At 42.9% G+C, this 21,998-nt stretch overlaps 3 protein-coding genes and 1 long non-coding RNA gene across 6 annotated transcripts in view; 2 read left to right on the top strand and 2 right to left on the bottom strand.

The window, feature by feature from the left end:
* The first annotated feature begins 107 nt into the window (after window positions 1-107).
* Window positions 108-14,207, top strand: LOC121698236 (mucin-3B). Of its 3 annotated transcripts, none has more exons than XM_042080163.1 (9): window positions 108-1,228; window positions 1,383-1,556; window positions 2,096-2,260; window positions 2,496-4,472; window positions 5,204-5,329; window positions 7,695-7,817; window positions 8,731-8,856; window positions 9,638-9,697; window positions 14,121-14,207. In XM_042080163.1, exons 1-9 carry the CDS (start codon window positions 1,171-1,173, stop codon window positions 14,192-14,194), a joined length of 2,883 nt encoding a protein of 960 aa, XP_041936097.1. In that variant the 5' UTR covers window positions 108-1,170; the 3' UTR covers window positions 14,195-14,207. The 3 variants fall into 3 exon arrangements, with proteins under 3 accessions (XP_041936097.1, XP_041936098.1, XP_041936096.1); XM_042080164.1 differs by lacking the exon at window positions 14,121-14,207 and having other exon boundaries at window positions 2,496-3,401; window positions 3,564-4,472; window positions 9,638-9,858; XM_042080162.1 differs by lacking the exon at window positions 14,121-14,207 and having other exon boundaries at window positions 9,638-9,858.
* Window positions 12,439-21,998, bottom strand: part of LOC121698265 (phosphorylase b kinase regulatory subunit alpha, liver isoform-like) — a 22,775-nt gene continuing 13,215 nt past the window's right edge. The window contains 4 exon segments of the mRNA XM_042080213.1: window positions 12,439-12,942; window positions 14,161-14,361; window positions 20,139-20,366; window positions 21,597-21,650. Of these exon segments, the coding sequence (XP_041936147.1) occupies window positions 12,769-12,942; window positions 14,161-14,361; window positions 20,139-20,366; window positions 21,597-21,650 (657 nt within the window). The 3' untranslated portion in view covers window positions 12,439-12,768.
* LOC121698253 (7SK snRNA methylphosphate capping enzyme-like) lies at window positions 16,381-18,272 on the bottom strand. The gene has a single exon (XM_042080195.1). It carries the CDS (start codon window positions 17,849-17,851, stop codon window positions 16,739-16,741), a length of 1,113 nt encoding a protein of 370 aa, XP_041936129.1. The 5' UTR covers window positions 17,852-18,272; the 3' UTR covers window positions 16,381-16,738.
* On the top strand, window positions 19,726-20,222 carry LOC121698268. Its single transcript, XR_006026733.1, has 2 exons — window positions 19,726-19,805; window positions 20,131-20,222. It is a non-coding gene; the product is annotated as an uncharacterized LOC121698268 (long non-coding RNA).

Below are 21,998 nucleotides of genomic sequence, written 5' to 3'. Positions count from 1 at the left end.
TAGGATTCTGTCATATATCTTACAGGTGGAGCTTCACCTCTACAAACATTTTGGATCTCGCATGCACTTTAATAGTGTTGTGCGTGCAAATATGCCACATGGACGTGCATACCATACAACATCTGATGACAATCGATTTATTTGATGTTATAGGCTAGACACTAAAAATGACTGCAGTGTAGATTGCACTATCGCTCATAAATCCAGAAGTAATTGTTTTTTAATGTAGGCCGTCTTGTGCTTCTTCACATTTCACGATTGGCCAACATCATCCCAACATCGAGAATGCGCACAGATCTGAGCTGAAAGCCTAGTTTGACAAATATATCACATAACTGCTATAGTAGTATCACTTGACGTATACTCCTGAGTCAAGGCTTTGTGTAGCCGCGATATGTCTAGATAGCCTAGATATGTCTAACGTGCTTCGTAGTATACCTCACAGGGGACCCATTTGTTTGTTTATGTCTTAGGCTACTGGTTTATGTATGTTCTATGTACCACACTGGTTGCCCAGTAAGCTAGTACGGGTGTGCTGGTGTCTTTCGCTGCTCCTTCTGGGATGCTGTTTGTGTGAAACGCTTTGAAGTACACTTTGTGCATGACAAATGTGCTATATAGTAAAAATACTTTACTTATTCCAATGGCAAACAGGGAAATGTGGGATGGACAGGAAATCACAATCAACACCCCCCCCCCATAGCAACATGGGGTTCGAGTCTCTAGAATGTGTTACACATGTCTGCAGAAAGAAATGCCCTATGGTCATATGCTCGTAATGTTCATGAGTGTAATTTGTCTTTTAAAGCTTTGTTTACTTCAGCTATTTGAACTGCCAAATGTTGGATGTTATTTTGTCTATGCTTTGCCCCTATAAGCTTCCTCTAGAAGACAGCTCTTTGGATCGCTTGCTTCTGTGAGCACTGCAGTGTCCTATCGGCCAAGTGTGCGCCCTAGCAACCCTCCCTCAGTGTTTCTCGCCAGTGTTGGGAGGAAGGGAGGGAGGGGTGTGTTCTCCAGGGTCTGTCAGCACAGTGGCCCCGCCCCTTCCTCTCCCTCCACCAGTCCCTCTGCTCAGTCGCAGGCTGACCCTAAACTCTCGCCAGTGTGCGCTTGGATCCTCCTCGGCTTCACAGCCTGGCTCGTCCTTGCCGCCTGTCCGTCATCTCCATGGGGGCCCCTACAGGGCTTCTGCCTTTCCTGTCTTTCCTCCTGACGCTGCGTTCAGGTAAGAGGAAATGCCACAAGAGCGCTTTGAGAGACGGTCTCAGTTGGGTGTTAACAACATGTATATAGTGAAATGAAATGAAATTCTGATGCTAAGCCAGTCGTGCATGTTTGGATTTGTTGGCAAGAGTTCTCTTGTTTGTTTCTTTCATGAGGGTTTGCTGGTGAACCTTGCAGGGGATTCCAGCACTTGGAGAACGGACGCACGTTCTTCCGTTTCAAAGGATTGTACGTCACGTTCACCTGCAATCCAGGGTTCCGGATCCATGGCCATCCCACAAGCAGCTGTGTGTCAGGCCAGTGGGCGAGAGAGCCTCCCGTGTGTGTAGGTGAGCGAGCCTCCCGTGTGTGTAGGTGAGCGAGCCTCCCGTGTGTGTAGGTGAGAGAGCCTCCCGTGTGTGTAGGTGAGAGAGCCTCCCGTGTGTGTAGGTGAGAGAGCCTCCCGTGTGTGTAGGTGAGAGCCTCACGTGTGTGTGTGTGTGTGTGTGTAGGTAAGAGAGCCTCCCGTGTGTGTAGGTGAGAGAGCTCACGTGTGTGTGTGTGTGTGTAGGTGAGAGAGCCTCACGTGTGTGTAGGTGAGAGAGCCTCACGTGTGTGTGTGTGTGTGTGTGTAGGTAAGAGAGCCTCCCGTGTGTAGGTGAGTGAGCCTCATGTATGTGTAGGTGAGAGCCTCCTGTTTGTGTAGGTCAGTGTGCCATTTTACTGGCCCGGTCATCTCAAGAGATGCTTACTCTTTCCAATTCAATTTAAAACTTGATCAGCACTGTAACATCATGCAACACACACACTCCAATCTTGTGGAGTGTGTCTGTGCAGCATGCCTGCCATTCTTGAATGAACTTTGTAACTATATAATTTTGTTGGTCAGCCTCCGGATGTCCCAGCCCTGGTGGGGTTCAACACGGCAGCAGTGATGTTAATGAGGACCGCTCATTTGTGGCCTTCAGCTGTGATGATGGCTACAGGCTCTATGGCAGTTCACTTCTCTACTGCAAGGGCAAAACGTGGAGCAACCCAAAGCCTGTTTGTAAAGGTAAATAAGTGGACCCTACTGTTAGAAGACAACTCTGTTCTTTGTAGATGTTTAATGGTGTATTGCCTACCAGTTTCATGTAGGCAGTGGCACAGTCTTTAATCTTGTGAGCTTGTGAAAAGATGTTCACATGTGTAACAAAGTTTTGCAACTGTGTAATATGATTTGTGAATGTGTAAAGACATTTCGTACCTGTAAAAATTTATTTTTTAATGTTCTTTTTTATTTTTTCCAGAGTCAGATATTATGAGCTCCTTCAAACAGAAACCTGTCATCCTGTCCAGTTCTAATACGGAGAAGAACCCAAGACCTCAATCCAACCTGAAAGACCATTTAAAGTCTCACCACAACACTGCCTCTAAGGAGGCCTACCTGCTGGTTGGCTCCCTACCCAAGTCCCACCTCTCTGAAAGACTGCTGTTGAAGCCCAAGATGGCACCACTACAGAGGAAACCTGTGAAGAAGCAGTGGCTTCAGAAGACGGCAGCACACAGGGAATTGAGCCCTGGGGTCTGGAATCTGGAAGCCACTGAGAAACTCACTCTACCCCAGCAGATGGTGAGCACTGCTAGCCTCTCAACACCTGGCTCTGTCTCCATCTCACCCACAGTGACACCTCCTGTGTCGCCAGCCACGGGCACCAGGTTCGCCGAGTCCAAAATAGATGGCCAGGCACCTAAGAGGTCCGACGCTGGTCCAACAAGAGCTGACGCACTGCTGCAAAATCAAAGTGAAGGGGAGGACGACCCATCTTCTACAGCACAAGGCCCACCAGAAACACACACAGGTGGACTCCTGTCTGTTGATTCAAAAACTTCAACACAGACTCAAATATCGGATGGGTTCCTGAATACAAGAAAACCTGTCATTCTCAGTACACCAACACCACATCTGAGTGTGAATGTTATGTCGGTCACCAGCACCTCTGCTTATGCAGAAACGACTGTGGATTCCCAAAGTAAATACCCCCCAAATCTTCCTACTCCCTACAGTCAGCACAGTGCTGTAATGACCACAGATCACCTTTCTGAGTATTTGATGGACAGACTAGAGGGTCATCCAAATACCAGGCAAACGGTACTCAGTTTAGGTGACCAGCCACCCGTGCTGCCAGTGGCAGAGAATAACACAGAGGACGTCACACATGAAGAGGACGTCCTACATGAAGAGGACGTCCTACATGAAGAGGACGTCGCACATGAAGAGGACGTCGCACATGAAGAGGACGTCGCACATGAAGAGGACGTCGCACATGAAGAGGACGTCGCACATGAAGAGGACGTCGCACATGAAGAGGACGTCGTACATGAAGACGCTAAAGAGCTGTGGGAGCCACCAGAGAATGAAGGAATCGCGCACGTTGCAGTGACCAGGTCTGAAAACCAGTCTCCAGTCTCTGGAGCTGCAGTGCCTTCTGTTGCCCCAGCAGCCTCCAGACTGACCTCAGACCTGTCCCCGTGCTCTTCAGACCCCACGCCCATCAGCGGCACGTCCCCTCTCCTCACTGATCCAGGTGCTGAGGGGCTCCGGTCGCAGGGGGGTCCACCAGGACAGACCAGCTGGGGGTTACGGCCGCGGGTCGAGGTGCAAACAGGGGCCACCCGCCCACGGCCCGTCCAATCAGAGGCTGAGGCAGCAGAAGGGACGCGTGCGTCAGCGCTGAGACTTGCTAGTCAACAGACGTGCACACACAGCACCTCACCAAGTGCAAATGCGCAAATTGCCCCAGCCACAAAAGCTGACGGGCCTAAGGGCAGCATGGAGGCTCCTTTGAACTTTGACCCCAAACATGGCCATAAAGAATCCCATCGACCTGAACAGGACCCTGTTACTGTGACTCCACTGGACTCGTTACAGAGAACACAAACGCTCCCAACCAACAGTTCTAGCAGCCAATCACATGCAGGATACAGCCTGGCACTTTCTAGCTCTGGAGACACTCCAAGCGTTGCACCCTCTCCTCATCTAGAAGCTTCCACCAAAGCCCGTCCGTCTGCGCTGCCAATCAGAAGAGGGAGGCCAGTGTGTCCGTACCCTCCACTGCCCGCCCACGGGACCTTCTATTTCCGTACGATCGAGAAGCCGGGCCAGCTGCAATACAGGCACTACATCCAGTACGCCTGTTACCCTGGCTACACGCTGGCCAATGGGGACGTGCACAGCTACTGCCAGCAGAATGGCACATGGAGTGGAACTACGCCAGCATGCCTGGGTAAGACACAAGCATGCCTGTATACATGTATTCATTTAGCAGACGTTTTTATCCAAAGAGACTTATAAAATGAGGAATAGCATTCAACCCATGCTGCAAAGGAGACCCTTAGGTAACAATAAATACTACTACAATAGATACTACTATCAGATGATGCATTTCCATCATTATCAAACCATTTCATTTGCTCAAATATTTCATAGTCCTGTCTCTCATTTGCAATGGAGAGTTAGTTGATTTTAGATGCAGCTCTAGATTGTGGTTTGAAGAATGCATGATTTCGGTTGCAGTATTATCTGATGGAGTTTGAGAAAACATTGGTTTGCATTCCTCCCTGCTGATGAGACCTGCACTTGCTATAGAGGAGATTTGTACTGATACTCGTCTAGTGAAAGTGCCAAGCTGAACACATCAACATCATGGGCTCCTGCTCCTTCACGTGTTTGAGCAGGTAAAAAGGTTGAGCTTGGTGGCCTGCGTTTTGAACAGCTGGAGAAACGAATAGAGGAAGTGGCAGCGATACTTCAGACTGTCTGCAAAACACATCAGCTCAGCTGTCTGACAGAAATCCCCGACATGTTGCAGTGGGGGGGCTGGCTGAGTCCCCCTGGCAACAGGGAAGCTGTATGTAGGGCACACATCATGATGTAAAAACATCCTGTGCATGGGCAAGTCAACTCTGTAAGCCGTCCGAGTTCAAACCGACTGTCTGGTAACCTGTTCCTCCTCAGAGGTGACGCCATGCGCGCTGAATAACGGCGGCTGCTCTCAGCTGTGCGGCGCTGGACCACAACAGCGGGCACTGTGCCAGTGCAGACCGGGCTTCATGCTGCTGGAGGACCTGCGCACCTGCAGAGGTGAGAGGAGCCTATGCGGGCACACACACAACAGGGCCTTCGTTAAATACACACTTATACAAATTCATTTGTCTGACACTTTTATCCAAAGCGACTTACATATGTCAGTTATTACAAGGGCCAGTGGCGCTAGAGCTGTGCTTCTCAAAAGTGTGGTCTGTAAGCTATCCCAAGTGGTCCGCGAGCAGACGTGGTAAAATATAATATAGATGAGTTGTTTGCAATATTGAACCAACTTCTATGTAAATCCAAACAGTTCTGCAACACTGCCTATGTAAGCTACACCAATTTAATCATATGAATCCTCTGACACAATAAGCAAGGTGCAAAGATAATAAGCAAAGTGGTTCAGTGAGTAGGCCAATTGTGTAATATACTGTTAAAGTAGATCAGCTGTTTTTTGTTTTGTTTTTTTAGCGAAGTGGTCCGTAAGGTTTTTTTTATTGGTTAAGTGATCTTTGGTCTGAAAAAGTTTTAGAAACACTGCGCTAGAGCAACTTGGGGTGAAGTGCCTTGCTCATGGGCACAACGGTGGCAGTCGGGAATTGAACCCACAACTGTTCTGGCCACTGCAGGCTACCACCGACACACAGCACTGATGTTGAGAAGAGGAGTAATTCATTATTCATTATTTGGACAGGTGAAGATGAAGAAGGATCAGTGCGCTGTGTGTGTGGCCATGGCCTGTCTTGTCCAACCCTGGAATTATACTGTGGCAGCTGTTTCTTTTGTGGGTGCTTTGCTTAAACAAAAAGAGATACTTTAAGACTGTGAACTCTCAGCCCTAACCTTGCTGTCACGGTGATCATAAAGTCGGTTCGGGTGGTGATGAGGCAAGTCCTAGCACGAGAGAACACAATGTGGATTTATGTCACAGGACTCTCACTGCCCGCTGAGAAACACATCCTGACATCACACTCTACCTGAGACGCAGGAATGTCCGATGGCGCAGCTGCAATTTTAGAATCTTCCTTTTCAGTCAGCTCAAAAGATGATTTTTTTTTTTGTTTTTTTTAACTTATGCACTGTAGATACCACTCAGTGACACTCTGACTTATACTGTGCAAATAGCCCCCTGTCCTAACTTGTAGTTACAACGTTATGTTTTTCCAAAGCATCGCTAACGCATAAATACATGCAGACAAGGAAGCTGCTCTGGCTCGAGGAGATATGGGTTTAACAGTCTCTGTTTGACAGGTGAAGCCATTTTCCATCGAGACAAAGTGCTTTAGCAGGGAAAGGGGACTGAAAAAAGATCAGGCATGAGCAGACCTGCCTTGCCTTAGTGAACAACAGTTCAACATGTCTTCTGTTCATGTAGTTAGTTCATGTCTTCTGTTCATGTAGAACATGCACATTACATTCACCACCAGGAATTGATCACAACATTTTGTGATGTACATTTAATGGCCTCCTTTCACCAAACAACTTTGACAAGATTTGGGAAAGATTCTTGAAAGATTGGAGTCTTTTAACTAATGCAGACTACAATCTTTCAAGACTCTTTCCAAAATCTTGTCAAAGTTGTTTGGTGTAAGGCCATTAGTAGAACAGTACAAAATATAACCGCCTCAGTTACAAGATTGCCTGCTGTAAATATTAACTGCTGGGTGGGCTAATGCCATTGGTCATTACAAGTTTATGGTTATCCCACCACGTTATTTATTTATTTATTTATATATATATACACTGTATATATATATATATATATATATATATATATATATATACTGTATGTATATTATATATATATATACACTGTGTGTGTGTGTGTATATATATATATATATATATATATATATATATATATATATATATATATATATATATATATATATATATATATATATATATATATATATATATATATATATAATTTTTTTTATATATATATAAGCATGGACGAATCAAGTGTTGCACCTGCCACCTATGTGTGGTCTCAGTAGGAGAGGGGATGATGATGTATGAAATAATTCATGACTGCAGCAGATGTTTCCTGTATCATTGTCCCATGTTGTGGATAGAGAACCTCATCATATTCCAGTACACATGCAGAGATGCACTATCCAGACATGTTTTGGGGGATTCTGGCAAGCTCCGTAGGCTATGCGAGAACAAGACCCGATGTCATCAAAGAGCGCCTCGCCTCCATTCCCTCTTGACATGAAAGGCAGTGTGGTGATAGTATCCATGGCGATGTGGTGATGCTTTTATCGACAAGCAGGTGCAGAGGAGAGGAGGGGAGGGGTGAGCTAAAGTTGTTTATGGTCCGTAACCTTTCATCTCCTCCATCTCTGTGCCAATACTGCCACTGCAGGTGGTGACTGTAATGCTTCTCTTTCTGTGTGCGTGTGTATGTGTGTAGATATAAATGAGTGTGTGGAGGAGCGCCACCAGTGCCAGCAGGTGTGTGTCAACACACTCGGCTCCTTCAGGTGCAGCTGTAGAACAGGGTTCCAGCTGAACACAGACGGACACACTTGCATGGGTGAGTCTCTCTAAAGATGATTAAAATGAGTGTATTTTTATATCCGTGTATCGAATATTTCAGTCATCCACTCCATAGATCTAATTCGGTACAGTTCAGGTCAAACATTTGTCATCTCATTGTCCTTTAGTTGTCTAACTGTATTTATATACAGTCTTGGCTTCTGTACATGGGAGGCAAAGGAACTCAGACCTACCCACACATACATGTTAACACAATTCCAGCCAATTAACACATCGCTTGTGGAGCATAGAAGTGAAGAGGTGGGAGTATATCAGGCCTTTTCTATGAAAATATACCCATGTGATTTAGTGAGTCTGTAATGAAAATGAGGGCAGCCGTGGCCTACTGGTTAGCGCTTCGGACTTGTAACCGGAGGGTTGCAGGTTCAATCCCCGACCAGTAGGAACGGCTGAGGTGCCCTTGAGCAAGGCACCTAACCCCTCACTGCAGGGATTAGTGTGTGCTTCACCTCACTGTGTGTTCACTGTGTGCTGCTGAGTGTTTCACTAATTCACGGATTGGAATAAATGCAGACACCAAATTTCCCTCACAGGATCAAAAGAGTGTATATATACTTATACTTACTTAAAATATACTCATGTGATGTAGTGAGTCTATAATAAAAATATACCAATGTGATTTAGTGAGTCTGTAATGGAAAATATACTCATGTGATTTAGTGAGTCTGTAATGGAAATATACTCATGTGAAGTCTCCAGCAGGCTAACCTGCATACTCAGCCAGAAAGAAGTTAAGTGCATTACTGAACTCCTGCAGCTCATAGCATGCATCACTGCAAGAGTGACAGATGTTACAAGACCATCAAGGTGCTGAATCCATCTACAGGTATTCTGTGTCCTAACCCTCTTGAGTGTGTGTGTGTATGGCTAATGTGATGCCTTCTTGGCAGACATAAGTGAGTGTGTGTCGTCAGGGAAGCCAGCGTGTGAGTGGAAGTGTGTAAACCTATCAGGATCTCACCACTGCGTCTGCCCAAGAGGGTTCCGACGGCACACAGATGGACGCGGATGCATTGGTAAGCCTGGAGTGTGTATACAAATTCAACAGCAGATTTGGTCTCTAAAAATGTCATGTTCCATGTGGCATGTTAAAGAAGCCCTATGCAGGTCTGGTTATTCCTTCGCTGTTTCTGGGTTTTCGTCTGATTTGGGCTCGCATTTTTCACTACATAGCTCCCCCTGCAGCTTCGGTAGCAAGTGACTGCTACGCTAAACCCCCACTAGCTAGCGAACTAGCCATCAAGAAACCAAGCTAAACGCATACAGGGCTCACAATAAAACGATCGAGCAAACACATTGTTCAAGAGACTATCAAATCACATTACAAAAACAAAGTTCACCCAAGGGTAGGCTTTGTTGCTTTTGAAATTGTAAGTAGCCAAGTCGGAGTCTGTTTTGCAGTCTTCTTAGAAACTACAATCTGACTACTTTTTCGAGGCGCGATTGGATACTTCCGCTGAGTTACATCCGGATGTGTTCGGACCGTGACCAGAAAGTTGCATATTCGCTTATTCCGTGGAGAAGCACTAGGGGGAGACGAAGCACCCACCAAACGACCCAAAAAGTGTTGTAGAACCATCAGAACGACTTGTATAATTAAGGTCATTTTTGCTAAAATTGTTGCATAGGGCTTCTTTAATTCTGCTGCTGCAGTTGTTTTAAGTGTGTAGACGTGTGGATTGAACTATTTCCATCACAACTGCATTATCTTTGCACGTCGTTGAACATCTCTGTATGCATCTAAATCCTACAATTAAGCAACATTAGGTTAATCACTCTTTAAACTTTCTTCTACAGATATTGATGAATGCAAGTCCAGTAATGGAGGCTGCTCCCATAGCTGCAAAAACATGCGAGGTGGCTACAAATGTGTCTGCCCAGTATCTCATCGTATGTCTCCGACCAACCGGAAAAAATGTCTGGCCAATAACAATGGGGCGCAGCCTTCCTGAAATCTCTACTTCTATAACATTTCTCTGAAACTCATTCTAATAAAAAAAATAAATAAAAAAAACACACAAAAAAAATGGTTGTCAGCATAACAAAATACCATTCAAACCAACCACCACATTATGTCCTGTAAGTAATATTTATTGTTATTCTTTGTGTTTCATATTTGTGTTATAAAATCATGTCTTAATGATGTTACATAAATCAGTTACATGATATGTGTCTGTTAACAAGTTTTCTAAAAATCATATTTAAATTAATGGTCTGAACCAACCAACAGAAAATATTAAATCAGTAACTGTCAAATATATATAAATATATTGATTCTATGTTTGAATGATAAATATTATGAAGCATTTATGTCTTATCAACAGCCATAGAACATGACTGGTATCCATCCAAGTGTTCTCTTCAGTTTAGAAAATGAAGGTCCTTTATATATTTATAGTTAATATAAACTAAATTTACATTTAAAAAACACTCAAAAGCCTTGATATACTATGAAAGTAACCCACAAAATAAACTAATACATAAACATATAGTCATGTATGTTTGATTATTAACTGGCCTGTGTAACCCAAACTATGGGACAATCATGTGTGATGATTTCATCCCAAGAGAGCAGAAACAAGTCACATGAATTCCTCTGCTTTTCTGCTACATCTACCTGTAAAATTCCAAGCAGCATTATCCCACATGGCATTACAATCCTTCATTGCAGTCTTAGCCTAACTTCAGAGTGTTGAATAGTTGAGGTTTCATTGTATTTGTTATTTGTCTGGAATTATTAAAGTCTTTTCTAGCAGCTCTTGCTTCAGTGTTGGCTCAATGTATGCGTTATTACTGATTCAGTAGTTGGTTAGCTGAGGAAGGCCCTACAAACACAACGGAATGTAGATGGATCAGTCTGAACTGGAATTGTACACGATTTCAAATGCACAACTTACAAGTGCAATGGACATGTTTCACACCAGACACACATAAGCTAAAGCCACAAATAAGTTATGCCAGGGCTGTAGTAGCCTACTCGAGTCCGGTCTTGGACTCGAGTCCGGACTCGAGACCGTTTTTCTATGGTCTCGGACTCGCTAGTATTTGGACTTGGTCTTGTCTCGGTCTCGGCCACTGGTCTTGCCAAATATGGCTTTTGGTCTCGACCGAGTCCAGGTGTCTTTAGGGCCATCAAAATTAACGTGTTAATCGCCGCGATTCATTTTGAAATACATAATGCGTTACAAAACACTCAATAGTGTTTACCTTTGTGGGGGGCTGATGTCACGTAACGGAAGCCGCAAAACCTAAAACTGCAAGCCTGAGAGTTTATTTTACTGTCTGTGGAGTTAGCTGAAGATAAAGAGGAACCAACATTTAGCCAAATAGTAGCTTTACTGCAAACTGCTTTTCACTCTTGTTAGATAACGTTTACAATGTCAAAATCCACCAACAGCAACAGTTACATAAAGACGATACTTTTCGGGTCCTCTCCATTAAGATCCAACTTGAACGTACTCCATTTAATTGAGAGCGCGTCTGAGCGCACCCGAGAAGGAGAGAAAACGATTGGCAGGCTCCAGCTGGCTTGTCGTTGTTGATGATAATTGATATCTCCTTTTTAATATAAGAAACTTATAAAAGGAAGGCAACAAAGACAGGTTAGAGGAGATTGCGGATTTATCCGATTTCCACTACTGACCAGTTATAAACATGTATGACATGTAGGCTGCACTCACTGTGATTTGAAAAATGGACAAAAATATGAAGAGTTGTCTTTGCCTTTGTGTAATGGAACTGGTGAGTCTTGAAGTCTTCAATAATTTGTTTACATGAAGCACATATTATGCCGATTGAAACACATTCCATTCAGATAGCTAGGTGACTGGCTCAGGCTCATCATTCACTTTTAATTGCAAACAGAAAATGTCTAGCTAGCATCATGTCATTACATGCTTCTATTTCCAAAGGAATGAAAACTGTTTATACCAACTTAATATCATGCTTATCATTGTTAATATTGTACAATACATGTGGTACAAACAATATTAGAGCTTGTGTACTAGCTATAGGCTATATTTCAATGGAGCTGGTAAAAAAAAGATCATTATGAGAACGTGGCCACAATGGGCTTAAAGTGACAGTGCACCATTTACAAATGAGTTAAACAGCATCAAATGTGTAGTATTTCTTAAGAAATTAATACTTTAAAACACAATTACTGTGTCAGTATTATCATTTAAATAATATAAAAGTGTTTTACTTTTACCTTTGTGGTTACTCATTAATTTTGTGATTTATGTTGTATTTAATATGGCATTTAAGAAGCTTTAGTCTTTAGGAACTTTTTAATTGCGGTTAATCGAGATTAATTCATTTCAAAATATATATTTTGAATCGTTTGACAGCCCTATAATAATATTGGAGAAGGGGAATGGCTACACTTACAAATCCTGGGTGTGTTCACACTGTTTTTGCTTTTAGATAATAATAATAATAACCCAAAATGATTGTCTTGATACTGTCATGCATAAGACTTTTTTCCTATCCTGGACTCGGTCTTGACTCGGACTCGAACCTTTTTGGACTCGGTCTTGTCTTGGACTCGAACCTCTTTGGACTCGGTCTTGACTTGGTCTCGACTAGTCCTGGTCTTGGACTTGTCTTGGACTCGACAAAGGTGGTCTTGACTACAGCCCTGAGTTATGCATTGCATATGAGGGTGGTTATACACAAACATATAGTTCATCGACTGTTTGAGAAATATCTACATGCATAAATGCATTTATATCACTCTATAAAGTAACCTGGTCAATACTGTGTGTTTTGGTTCCCAGTTAGCAGAAACGATGAAATACATTCTTGTATTTTCATTGAAAACAAATGACCGTTAAATTGAACATAAAATGTATGAACATCATCTGAACCGTCTCCTACTGTAGTGCTGATACTGGCCGAGGCGCTCGTGCTGGGAGATTTTCATCCTCTCACTGCATCAAGCAGGTGGTGTTGGGTAAGAAGTCGTGCACATAGCTCATGACGGCCTTTGACACGTACGTCATGGTACCGTAGCTCCCACTGGGTGCACTGTCGTAGAAGAAGTTGCAGATCCCTGTGGCCGTGTCTTTCTCCAGGAAGAACTCACAGGCCCCTTGGGCAATCTGTTATCACCACGGAAACAAGAGGGAAAACCAAAAAGAAAAACACAGGTACTTAGAAGGACTGTCAGTGACTACCTAAAAACTACACTGCAAACATTTTAGCTGGTGCTGCTGATCTACATTGCTGGTTTAGCTGGCGATGCCAGCTTATATTGGTCATCCTTTGAAACCACCATGACCATCTTACACCAGCTGTATCCCACACGACATGCTGGTCACACACACATGTCCACCTGGCCCATCCAGCTACACCAGCAAAAACCAGCATAGAGTTTAAGCTGGTTTCTGTTTGTTTTCAGCAGGGTAATCTATAAGCATACCACTTAAGTAAAAGTCTTAAAGTATCTATTATTTACAGTACTTAAGTATGACAAGTAGCCCATTATAAAACATACGTAAGTAAGGAAAGTAGAAGTACCAAGTACTAGTAAAAGCTTTGGAGGCCAGGTGGGGTGACAACCCCCACCCTTTGCTATGCTTTTAATGAAAAAGAAAGCAGTCAGAACTTTGGATAGGCTAAAAGTTACCTTAAACCTTTCCCTTAAAACTAAAAGTTACCTTAAACCTTTCCCTTAAAACTAAAAGTTACCTTAAAATTTTGTGCCTACACTTCATACACAATGTCTTCTAAACCTGATGGCTGCCATTCATTTTTCACTGCTGTTGTTTCTTTGTATAGGCCTATAATGAAGTTTCTCCAACATGTTTAGAAATGCATTTACATCACACTTCATAAACACACTGTGAAAGCCTAAACAGAAATGCTATTAATGAAAAGTTATTTAATTTAATTTAATTCAGCTCCTTAGAACAACCTACATAGACCTTGGTGTTCTATGTCTTAGCTATATTTGCTAGGCCTTAACTCTGCCACTATGTCTTCATTCATTGCTGTGTGTCCCATGGTGACAGCAGGACAGATATCATGCAAATATCTAACATGCTGAATGGAAACTGTGGCTTTTGTTTTCATTTGTACATTATTTTGGCCTACTTTCTATTTAATGCAGCTAGTGAAAGGTATACATTTCATTTTAAAAATGTAGTAAAGTAAAAGTAGGAAGAAAAATCAAAACTCAAGTAAAGTACAGCTGCTCCCCATTCATACTTCAGTACTGTACTTACGTATTTCTACTTTGTTACTTTACATCTCTGCTCTACATTACCTGGTCCAGCAGGAGCAGCTCATTGGCTGAGTGGACGATGCCTCTACATTACCTGGTCCTGCAGAAACAGCTCATTGGCTGAGTGAACGATGCGATCGATGTGGATGATGCCCCCGATGCTCTGGATCTCCATGTCTGCCACCAGTGTCAACACCATGATGGTCTCCACCAGGAGCTGCCGGTACTCCGGCTGGGGAACGCGGTTCAGCACCGACTCAACGTGCACCGCAAACTTGATCTCGCCCTCAGTCATCTGTTATAGATTACAGACATTTGTAACATTCATTTAAACACGCTCTTACATGAACATTTATTCATTTTGCAGTCTTACACTTTTATTCAAAGTGACTTCCTAAAATAAGGAATAACATTCGAGCTACATTGCAAAGGAGACCTTGGGTAACAATGAGCCTCCTTCACCAATATCTTCCTAAGAATTTTCTTAACTGTTCTTAAGAAGTCCTACAAAAACTCGGCAGGCAGATTCACAAAGCTGTTCTTAAACCTCAGAATCATTCGCAGTTTTGTTCTTATCATTCTGAATACCATTTCTTCTTAAGTTGACAGGGCATGCTAATTGTTCTTAATTAGCATAGGTAAACACCCTGTCAATCCCCATAAAAGGGCATGATACTGCAGGGCCGTGTGCAGACAAATTTAGGCTGAGGCACCAGCTTTCATTTCTACTGTATATTATACACTACATGAGCAGCACTCGACCAATCAGGCCTTTATGGTAGAGTGGCCAGGTGGAAGCCATTTTTTCCAGGAGTTTCCCAAAAAGCACCTGAACAAGACTCGGACCATGAGAAGTAAAATCATCTGGTCTGATGAAACGAAGACTGAACTATTTGTCCACAATTCCCAAAGCTGTGTGTGGAAAAAAACAGGCACTGAGCTGCACTGATGGTTGTCCTTCTTTACGCTTCTCTCATCTTCTCAAAGGAACTCTGGATCTCATTCATAGTGACCATTGAGTCCTTGGTTACCTGTCTGACCAAGGCCCTTCATCCCGGATTACTCAGTTTGGCTGAGTGGCCAGATCTAGGAAGACTGTTGGTTGTTCCAAACTTTTCCATTTGAGAATGATGGAGGCTAGCGTGCTCTTGGTCACTTTCAATGCTGCAGAAATGTTCTTGTATCCTTCCCCAGGTCTGTGTCTACGGACAATTCTCTTGACCTCGTGGCTTGGTTTTCACTCTGACATACACCATCAACTGTGAGACCTTATCTAAATAGACGTGTGCCTCTCCTACTAATGTCCAGTGAATTCATTTAGGCACAGATGGATTCCAATCAAGTTGTAGAAGCATCTCAAGGACCATTGATAGAAGTAGGATGTAACAGAGCTCAATTGCAAACAACATAACAAAGGGTCTGAATACTTATATGGAATATTTCAGTCTTTTATTTTTTTTATAAATTTACGAAACACTTTGAACAACTGCTTTTTTGTGGAGTGTTGGAGCATTGTGTGTAGATTGATGAGGAAAAAAATGAATGGATTTTAAGATTAATCTGAAACATAACAAAATGTGGAAAACTTAAAAGGGTCTGAAAAATTTCCGGTTGCACTGTATATTATGTCCTGTACATGATGAACTCCCCAAATACTTCACAATTACATGTTAAAATGAATTAAAAAATAATTACAGTTTCATCATTTGTGCACACAGGTTTACAGTGATGAATACCCCTACATCTTTACTTCTAAGAGACCCTGCCTCTCTGGGATGCTCTTTTTTATACCCAAAGCAAAATTGACATTTCCATTAAATTGATTTGATATGTTGTCCTTGTCCTTTTTGCAACTAAAATATATGTTTAAGAGATTTGCAGATTATTACATTCTGTTTTTATTCACATTTTACACATCACAACTTTTTCTGATTTGGGGTTGTACAATACTACTACCGGCTTATTGTTGCCTCTGTATGTTAAATATCTCAAAAAGTAACTGATTATTAAAAACGTTCTAATATAAGGAATGTGAGCTGACACAGTTCCAATAGAATACAGTTATGTGGTTGTGTAAAGTGGGGATCCTGATGGTGATGTAGTATAGTGACCATAGGTCTGATTTCAGTTGCAGTCCAAAGTTCCCTGTCCCAAGCACTGGGTAGACTACATTTAGGGTAGGACATCATCTCTTATTTTGATTTGAGTTGAGGAGTTGGATCTTCTGACACAGACATGAGTGCATAAAAAAAAAATTCTCATGTGGTGACAAACGTGTACGATGACAAATGCGCTAAACAGATGCTTTTTTTTTTTTTTTATTGAATCAATATTTATTTAAACTGTGGGTGTGTGACAAACTCCCCATTCAGGGTTTAACAAATATGTTTAATAAACAGAAAACCAAGAACACAGCAGTCATCAATGTTTAACGGTAAGTATTCATTTAAAAGTGCAACAACATAGTCTTCCCATAGTCAGTCATGACTAGCTTTCTGGATTTCAATATTGTATGTATAATTATAATATATATATCCTTAAAGGCATCAGTTAAGTGCAAAGTACACAGTTTTATCCCATTTCCCAACACATAAAAAAGTACACACAGACTGATCTGTAGGACATTAACATAATTTCCTCACTTGGGTCATGAAATAGACACTTGAAAAAAATCATGCAACTTGTTCTGAAGGTGCGTTATCTTTGTGAAAAACATAGATGGGTCTCTCAAAGCCTTGTGATGAGCTCTTGGGTGTTCCAATGAGCTTGTAGCCTCCGAAGCCCACCTCAGACATGAGGTATGAGGCAAACATATCTGGTTTGAGCTGGATACTTGCGTAGTTCTTGGAGATGCTGTCCGTGAGCTTTCTTCTCCTGTTATAGGAGCCCCAGGGTTGGGGCTCTAGGATGAAGAGCCCTCCAGGCAGAAGATGCTTGTAAACTCGACGGAAGAGGCGCTTGAGACCTGCGTCGCCCCAGTTCAGATGAATCCACTTGGTGACACTGAGACACAAGATCACGTTGTATTCCTCCCTTTGGGTGACCAGGAGCTGGTCACTCTCCAGAACATAGTTACCTCGAACAAAGCACACATTCTCAGGGAAGTTCCCAGGGGGGTTACTGGGTGTATGAGGGAGAGGCACAGACGCTGAGGGATTTCCAGACATGCGTGGGGTGGACTGGCCTTCCTGTTGGCTCCCTGAGTTGTTCTCTATTTCAGCTTCCTTCACCTGAGCATTTAAGGAATTCCCAGAGACCTCATCTCCAGCTGGGTCCGCATCTTTAATGCTATCATTGTCCTCCTTTGCTTGTGTATCTGAAAGGTAGTGTTTGATATTTTGTCTTGCAGTGTAGATCAACCCACCATCAATATCCATCCCAACTATTCTACTTGGCTTCCAGTGCTTGGCAATGAACAGTGTTACATGTCCAGCGTTGCAGCCAATGTCAAGCACCGTTCTTCCCTGGAACCACTCACGCCTAAAAGCCCTTAAGCGTGGGTCATCATTTAGTCCCAAGTACCGGTAACCGTAATACTGGCTGTAATTACCATATTCGAACTTTTTCTTCTTTGGTTGCTGTTGCTTCCTTACGGTCACTGGTCCTTGGCTATTCTCGCCGTTTTCACAACTGCTAGACTTACGTTTACATGGACGAGGGTGTGCCAGCGAGAGATCCGAGACCGGCTGAGGAGATGCAGATGGATGCACTTTGCTAACGTTACTGGAATCCTTGGTAGAAGCGGCTACATCAGTCTCCATATGTTGTTGCGGTGGAGGTCCCATGTTTACAGCTGATCTGTCTTCTTGTGGTAGGTTAACTCTGGTGATGGCCGTCTCAGCTATTTTCCGATTAAAAGTTCTTTCGGAAATACTTAAGGCATAACTAAGTGCCCTATATACAATCTCCCAACAACACAGTTAGGCTGTTTTTAAGTTTTTATGTGTTAACTAGTCCGTAAGAAGAATTCGAGATTCTTCAAGACGAACACGGTGAAGTAAATGCTTATATCCTGATGCCGCCACTATATTCTGATGAAATCACAACGATCAAGCCTTTAATTTATTTAGGTCTATAAAGTCGATGTACTGCAGCGTCGACACAGCTAGTCTGCACCGCAAGCATGTCTCTCACTACCAACGTTACTGTTTCGTTTAAGCCGCGAAACCGGAAGAAAACAATGCTGAAGTACGGCAAGCCGTGAGGGAACAAAATGTTGACCAGTCACCAACTAAAGGATAGATGGATAGATAGATAGATAGATAGAGAGATAGATAGATAGATAGATACTTTTATTATACTAACTAACATGGCCACCGACACCGAAATCTCTCTGGTTCAGTGGGGTTGAACATAACTATAATTGTTAGGGATGGGCAGAACGAGGCTTTGTGAAACAACGAAACGTTCGAAGCAATTGCGCCGGAATGTGTCGAGGTTTCGAAACAATCCGACACACGTAACTCCATGGTGACATCTAGTGGCCAGTTTTGCTAACATTACATTTTGACCGTGAAGCACAACTGCTTCAGACGAAGAATATAAATAGCCAACATGGAACTCAAGATTTCGTCCACAGCCACGTGGTTCAGTGGTTAACACACTTGCATTCGGCCGGAGCGGCAGGTGTTCGACTCCCTGCTGGTGCTTAGAAATTTCAGACTAGTATATGCGTTCAGTAACTAGAACATTTTTATATCTGCCAGTTAGATGTTTTGTTATTTCAGTTTAGTACATTATCCTTTGGAATATGCTGGAGAGGAAAATGCTACAATGGTTTTAAAATGTAGGCTATGCTTATGGCCCAGGGTTTTTTTTTGGAACATGTTGTAGGGAAATAAAGGATACATGTGAAGCAGGTTAGACTAATCAGGTAAAACATGGGAAAAATAAACAACACATTTTTTGTATGTCAACATACATTTTTATTATAACAGTTGTTCTGCCGTCTTGGCATTTAATCTGTTTCTTGTTTTTGAATAAACCTCCCCAGCCTTGGAAAAAATTCTTTCACAAGGCACACTTGTTGCTGGCATGCACAAATATTTTTTTGCCATCACAGTTAGGTTTGGATAAACCACTCTCCTCTCCTGCCAGTATTTCAAAGGGTCAGCTGTTCTTGAAATAAAGGCATCAGTCATATATTTTTTTTTACTTCTGCTACTATCTAAATATTAACGTCACTAGACTATATCTATCTAAACTATCGCTCACTGTCTGTCTAGCCTGTCAATTAATCTATATCACTAACCTATCAATCACAAGTGCACTATAAATCGCTATATCTTTATATGTCTCTATGTCGCTATATCTCTCAAAATCTCTCTCCTCACAAAAAACCCACAAAGATAGGATGTGTTTGAATGACTTTTAAGCATTCTGGGACTTTGTAATTTAGATCAAACAGGTGTTTAGGCTACTCGGGTAATTGGCTCGCGCAGCAAGTGTGCCACCTGTCCAAACCAAATTGAAACACCACGAAGCCTCACTAAGCCATGGTCACGTGACATGGGCGTTTTGAACCACAATTCGAAACACTGTTCGAAACACTTGCGTTTCGGAAGCTCGACACTGTTTCGAAACGTCAGCTTCGAGCGTCACATCCCTAATAATTGTATTGACATAAGAGCAATATGAGCAGCAAAAACAAATCAGTGGACATTTATGAGGTGCTAAACTCCACTATTTGAGCTAATCTTCAATGACCTACTTCTGTTTAAACTACACCATTTTCCAAGGGTATGAGCTGGTTTCCATATTACGGGTGGATTATGCACACGATTAAACACTGTTGAGAGTCAGTGATCTAAGTCTATATGTAAGCTTTACTTCTATTCCAGTGAACTGAAGCTCAACTGTTTTAGTGAGATAGAGCTGTTCAGTGTTCACAGAAGGTTATAGCCTGAAGGCTATGACCATTATTTTTCAACTCTACATCATCCTGAACCTTTTTATTAGCTTGAAATGTCCATAATTTAATTCCAAACATTAATTTTAAACCAGTTTCATTTGAAAGCTGATGATACAGCAACACGAGTTTCATCTCTTCCGCTCTGTCCTGCAGCAGCCTACCTCTCGTGTGGTGGAGGATGGCAGCACGTAGCCAGCGATGGACAAGCCGTGGCACTTCTGCAGAATCTTCCAGACCTTCTGGTAGAAACCCATGGGCACGCGGTTGATGGCTCCGTCCAGACGCCGGCGCCGCAGCCACTGGCCCTGCCGCTCCTCCCAGGCCAGCTGCGGGTCCAGGGAGCCAGTGGGGGACAGGATGCCACTGGGGGTGGAGGGGCTGCTGCATCTCTGCAGGTGGGGGAAATGTGTGGGGTTAAGTATAGACCCTTTCAACAATAAAAACAAAAACAATGCTTGAACGTTCTATTTGGTTCCCAATCTTAATGCAGAGGAAGTAGATAACATATGGAATGTTAAAACGGAAGCCTTGTAAAACGGGGCCAACTATGATGCTGATAATGGAACTCTCTTGAAAGGGTCTATACAAGGCATGTTTTACGCTTTCATAATGTATTGACAAATGACAGGTTGACGGAACATGAGGGCAGAGGAGTGGTCACGTTGAAATGAATGAAGCAGACCAGCACAAGAAGTGAGTGAGCTTTCACATAGGCAACAGAAAAGCGATTACGCAATCAAACTGCAGGCAAAGATACAGTAGATAGTGGCAAGATAGCATGCACAGTGTAAAATGGTTTAAAATGTAGCCTTTAGCATTACATTAAAGATATGTGTTTATGTTTCATAAACATTCAGTTGCACCCAGAATGCAACAGACACTACTGTAGCTCAATGCAAATTTCTTAATTTCAGAACCTGATTACATGTATTAATGCTGTGATTTTGTGGGTTGTCATGAAATACTGCAAGAAATAGTGAAACGACATATGTGACGAGCAGTGCATTACTCTTTCACGTTCATAATTATAAATATAAAGGTTGCACATTATATACAATAATATATATACATAAACTGTTTCAAAGTACAGCCAGCTAAAAAGTACAGGACAAAGCAGTGTATTAATGTTTCACATTCATAATTATATATATATATTTTTAAAAAGAACGTTTCACACTGGCATCCAGCACCAAGCGAATCTCGGTGCTTCAAAGTAAGGCCTAAATGTTTGTGTGCACAGGAAGTTGTGTGTGGAAGAGGATTGTGCATGCACGAGAGGTTGTGTGTGGAAGAGGGCCATTTCTCAGGAGACCAGGTTTACCGTAGAGCGGTGAGTGTGTGTGTATGTGTGTGGGTGTTCCTCAGGAGACCAGGTTTACCGTAGAGCGGTGAGTGTGTGTGTATGTGTGTGGGTGTTCCTCAGGAGACCAGGTTTACCATAGAGCGGTGAGTGTGTGTGCGTGTGTTCCTCAGGAGGCCAGGTTTACCATAGAGCGGTGAGTGTGTGTGTGTGTGTGTGTGTGTTCCTCAGGAGGCCAGGTTTACCGTAGAGCGGTTTGAGTGTGTGTGTGTGTGTGTGTGTGTGTGTGTTCGTGTGTTCCTCAGGAGGCCAGGTTTACCGTAGAGCGGGGGGACGTGACATTGCTGCTGATGGAGTAGGAGCTGCTGAAGATCTACAGAGATAGAAAAGGCACACACACACACACACACACACACACACACACACGCGCGCACACACACACGCACAAATAGAAAAGGGAAACGCATTCACGCACAGACACACACACACAGACACACGCACAGACACACACACACACACACAGACACACACGCATGCACACACAGACACACACACACACTCATACACACACACACACACAGATAGAAAAGGCACACACACACAGATAGAAAATGCACGCACACACGCACACACACACACACACACACACAGATAGAAAAGGCACAGGGATGGTCACTGGACCCATGGAAGGCCAACAAGAGGAAATAAAAAATAAATAAAT

This window comes from Alosa sapidissima, chromosome 23 (assembly GCF_018492685.1).
Source record: "Alosa sapidissima isolate fAloSap1 chromosome 23, fAloSap1.pri, whole genome shotgun sequence".
In the NCBI taxonomy this organism is placed as follows: Eukaryota; Metazoa; Chordata; class Actinopteri; order Clupeiformes; family Clupeidae; genus Alosa; species Alosa sapidissima.
This window is presented reverse-complemented; position numbering and strand designations above follow the sequence as displayed.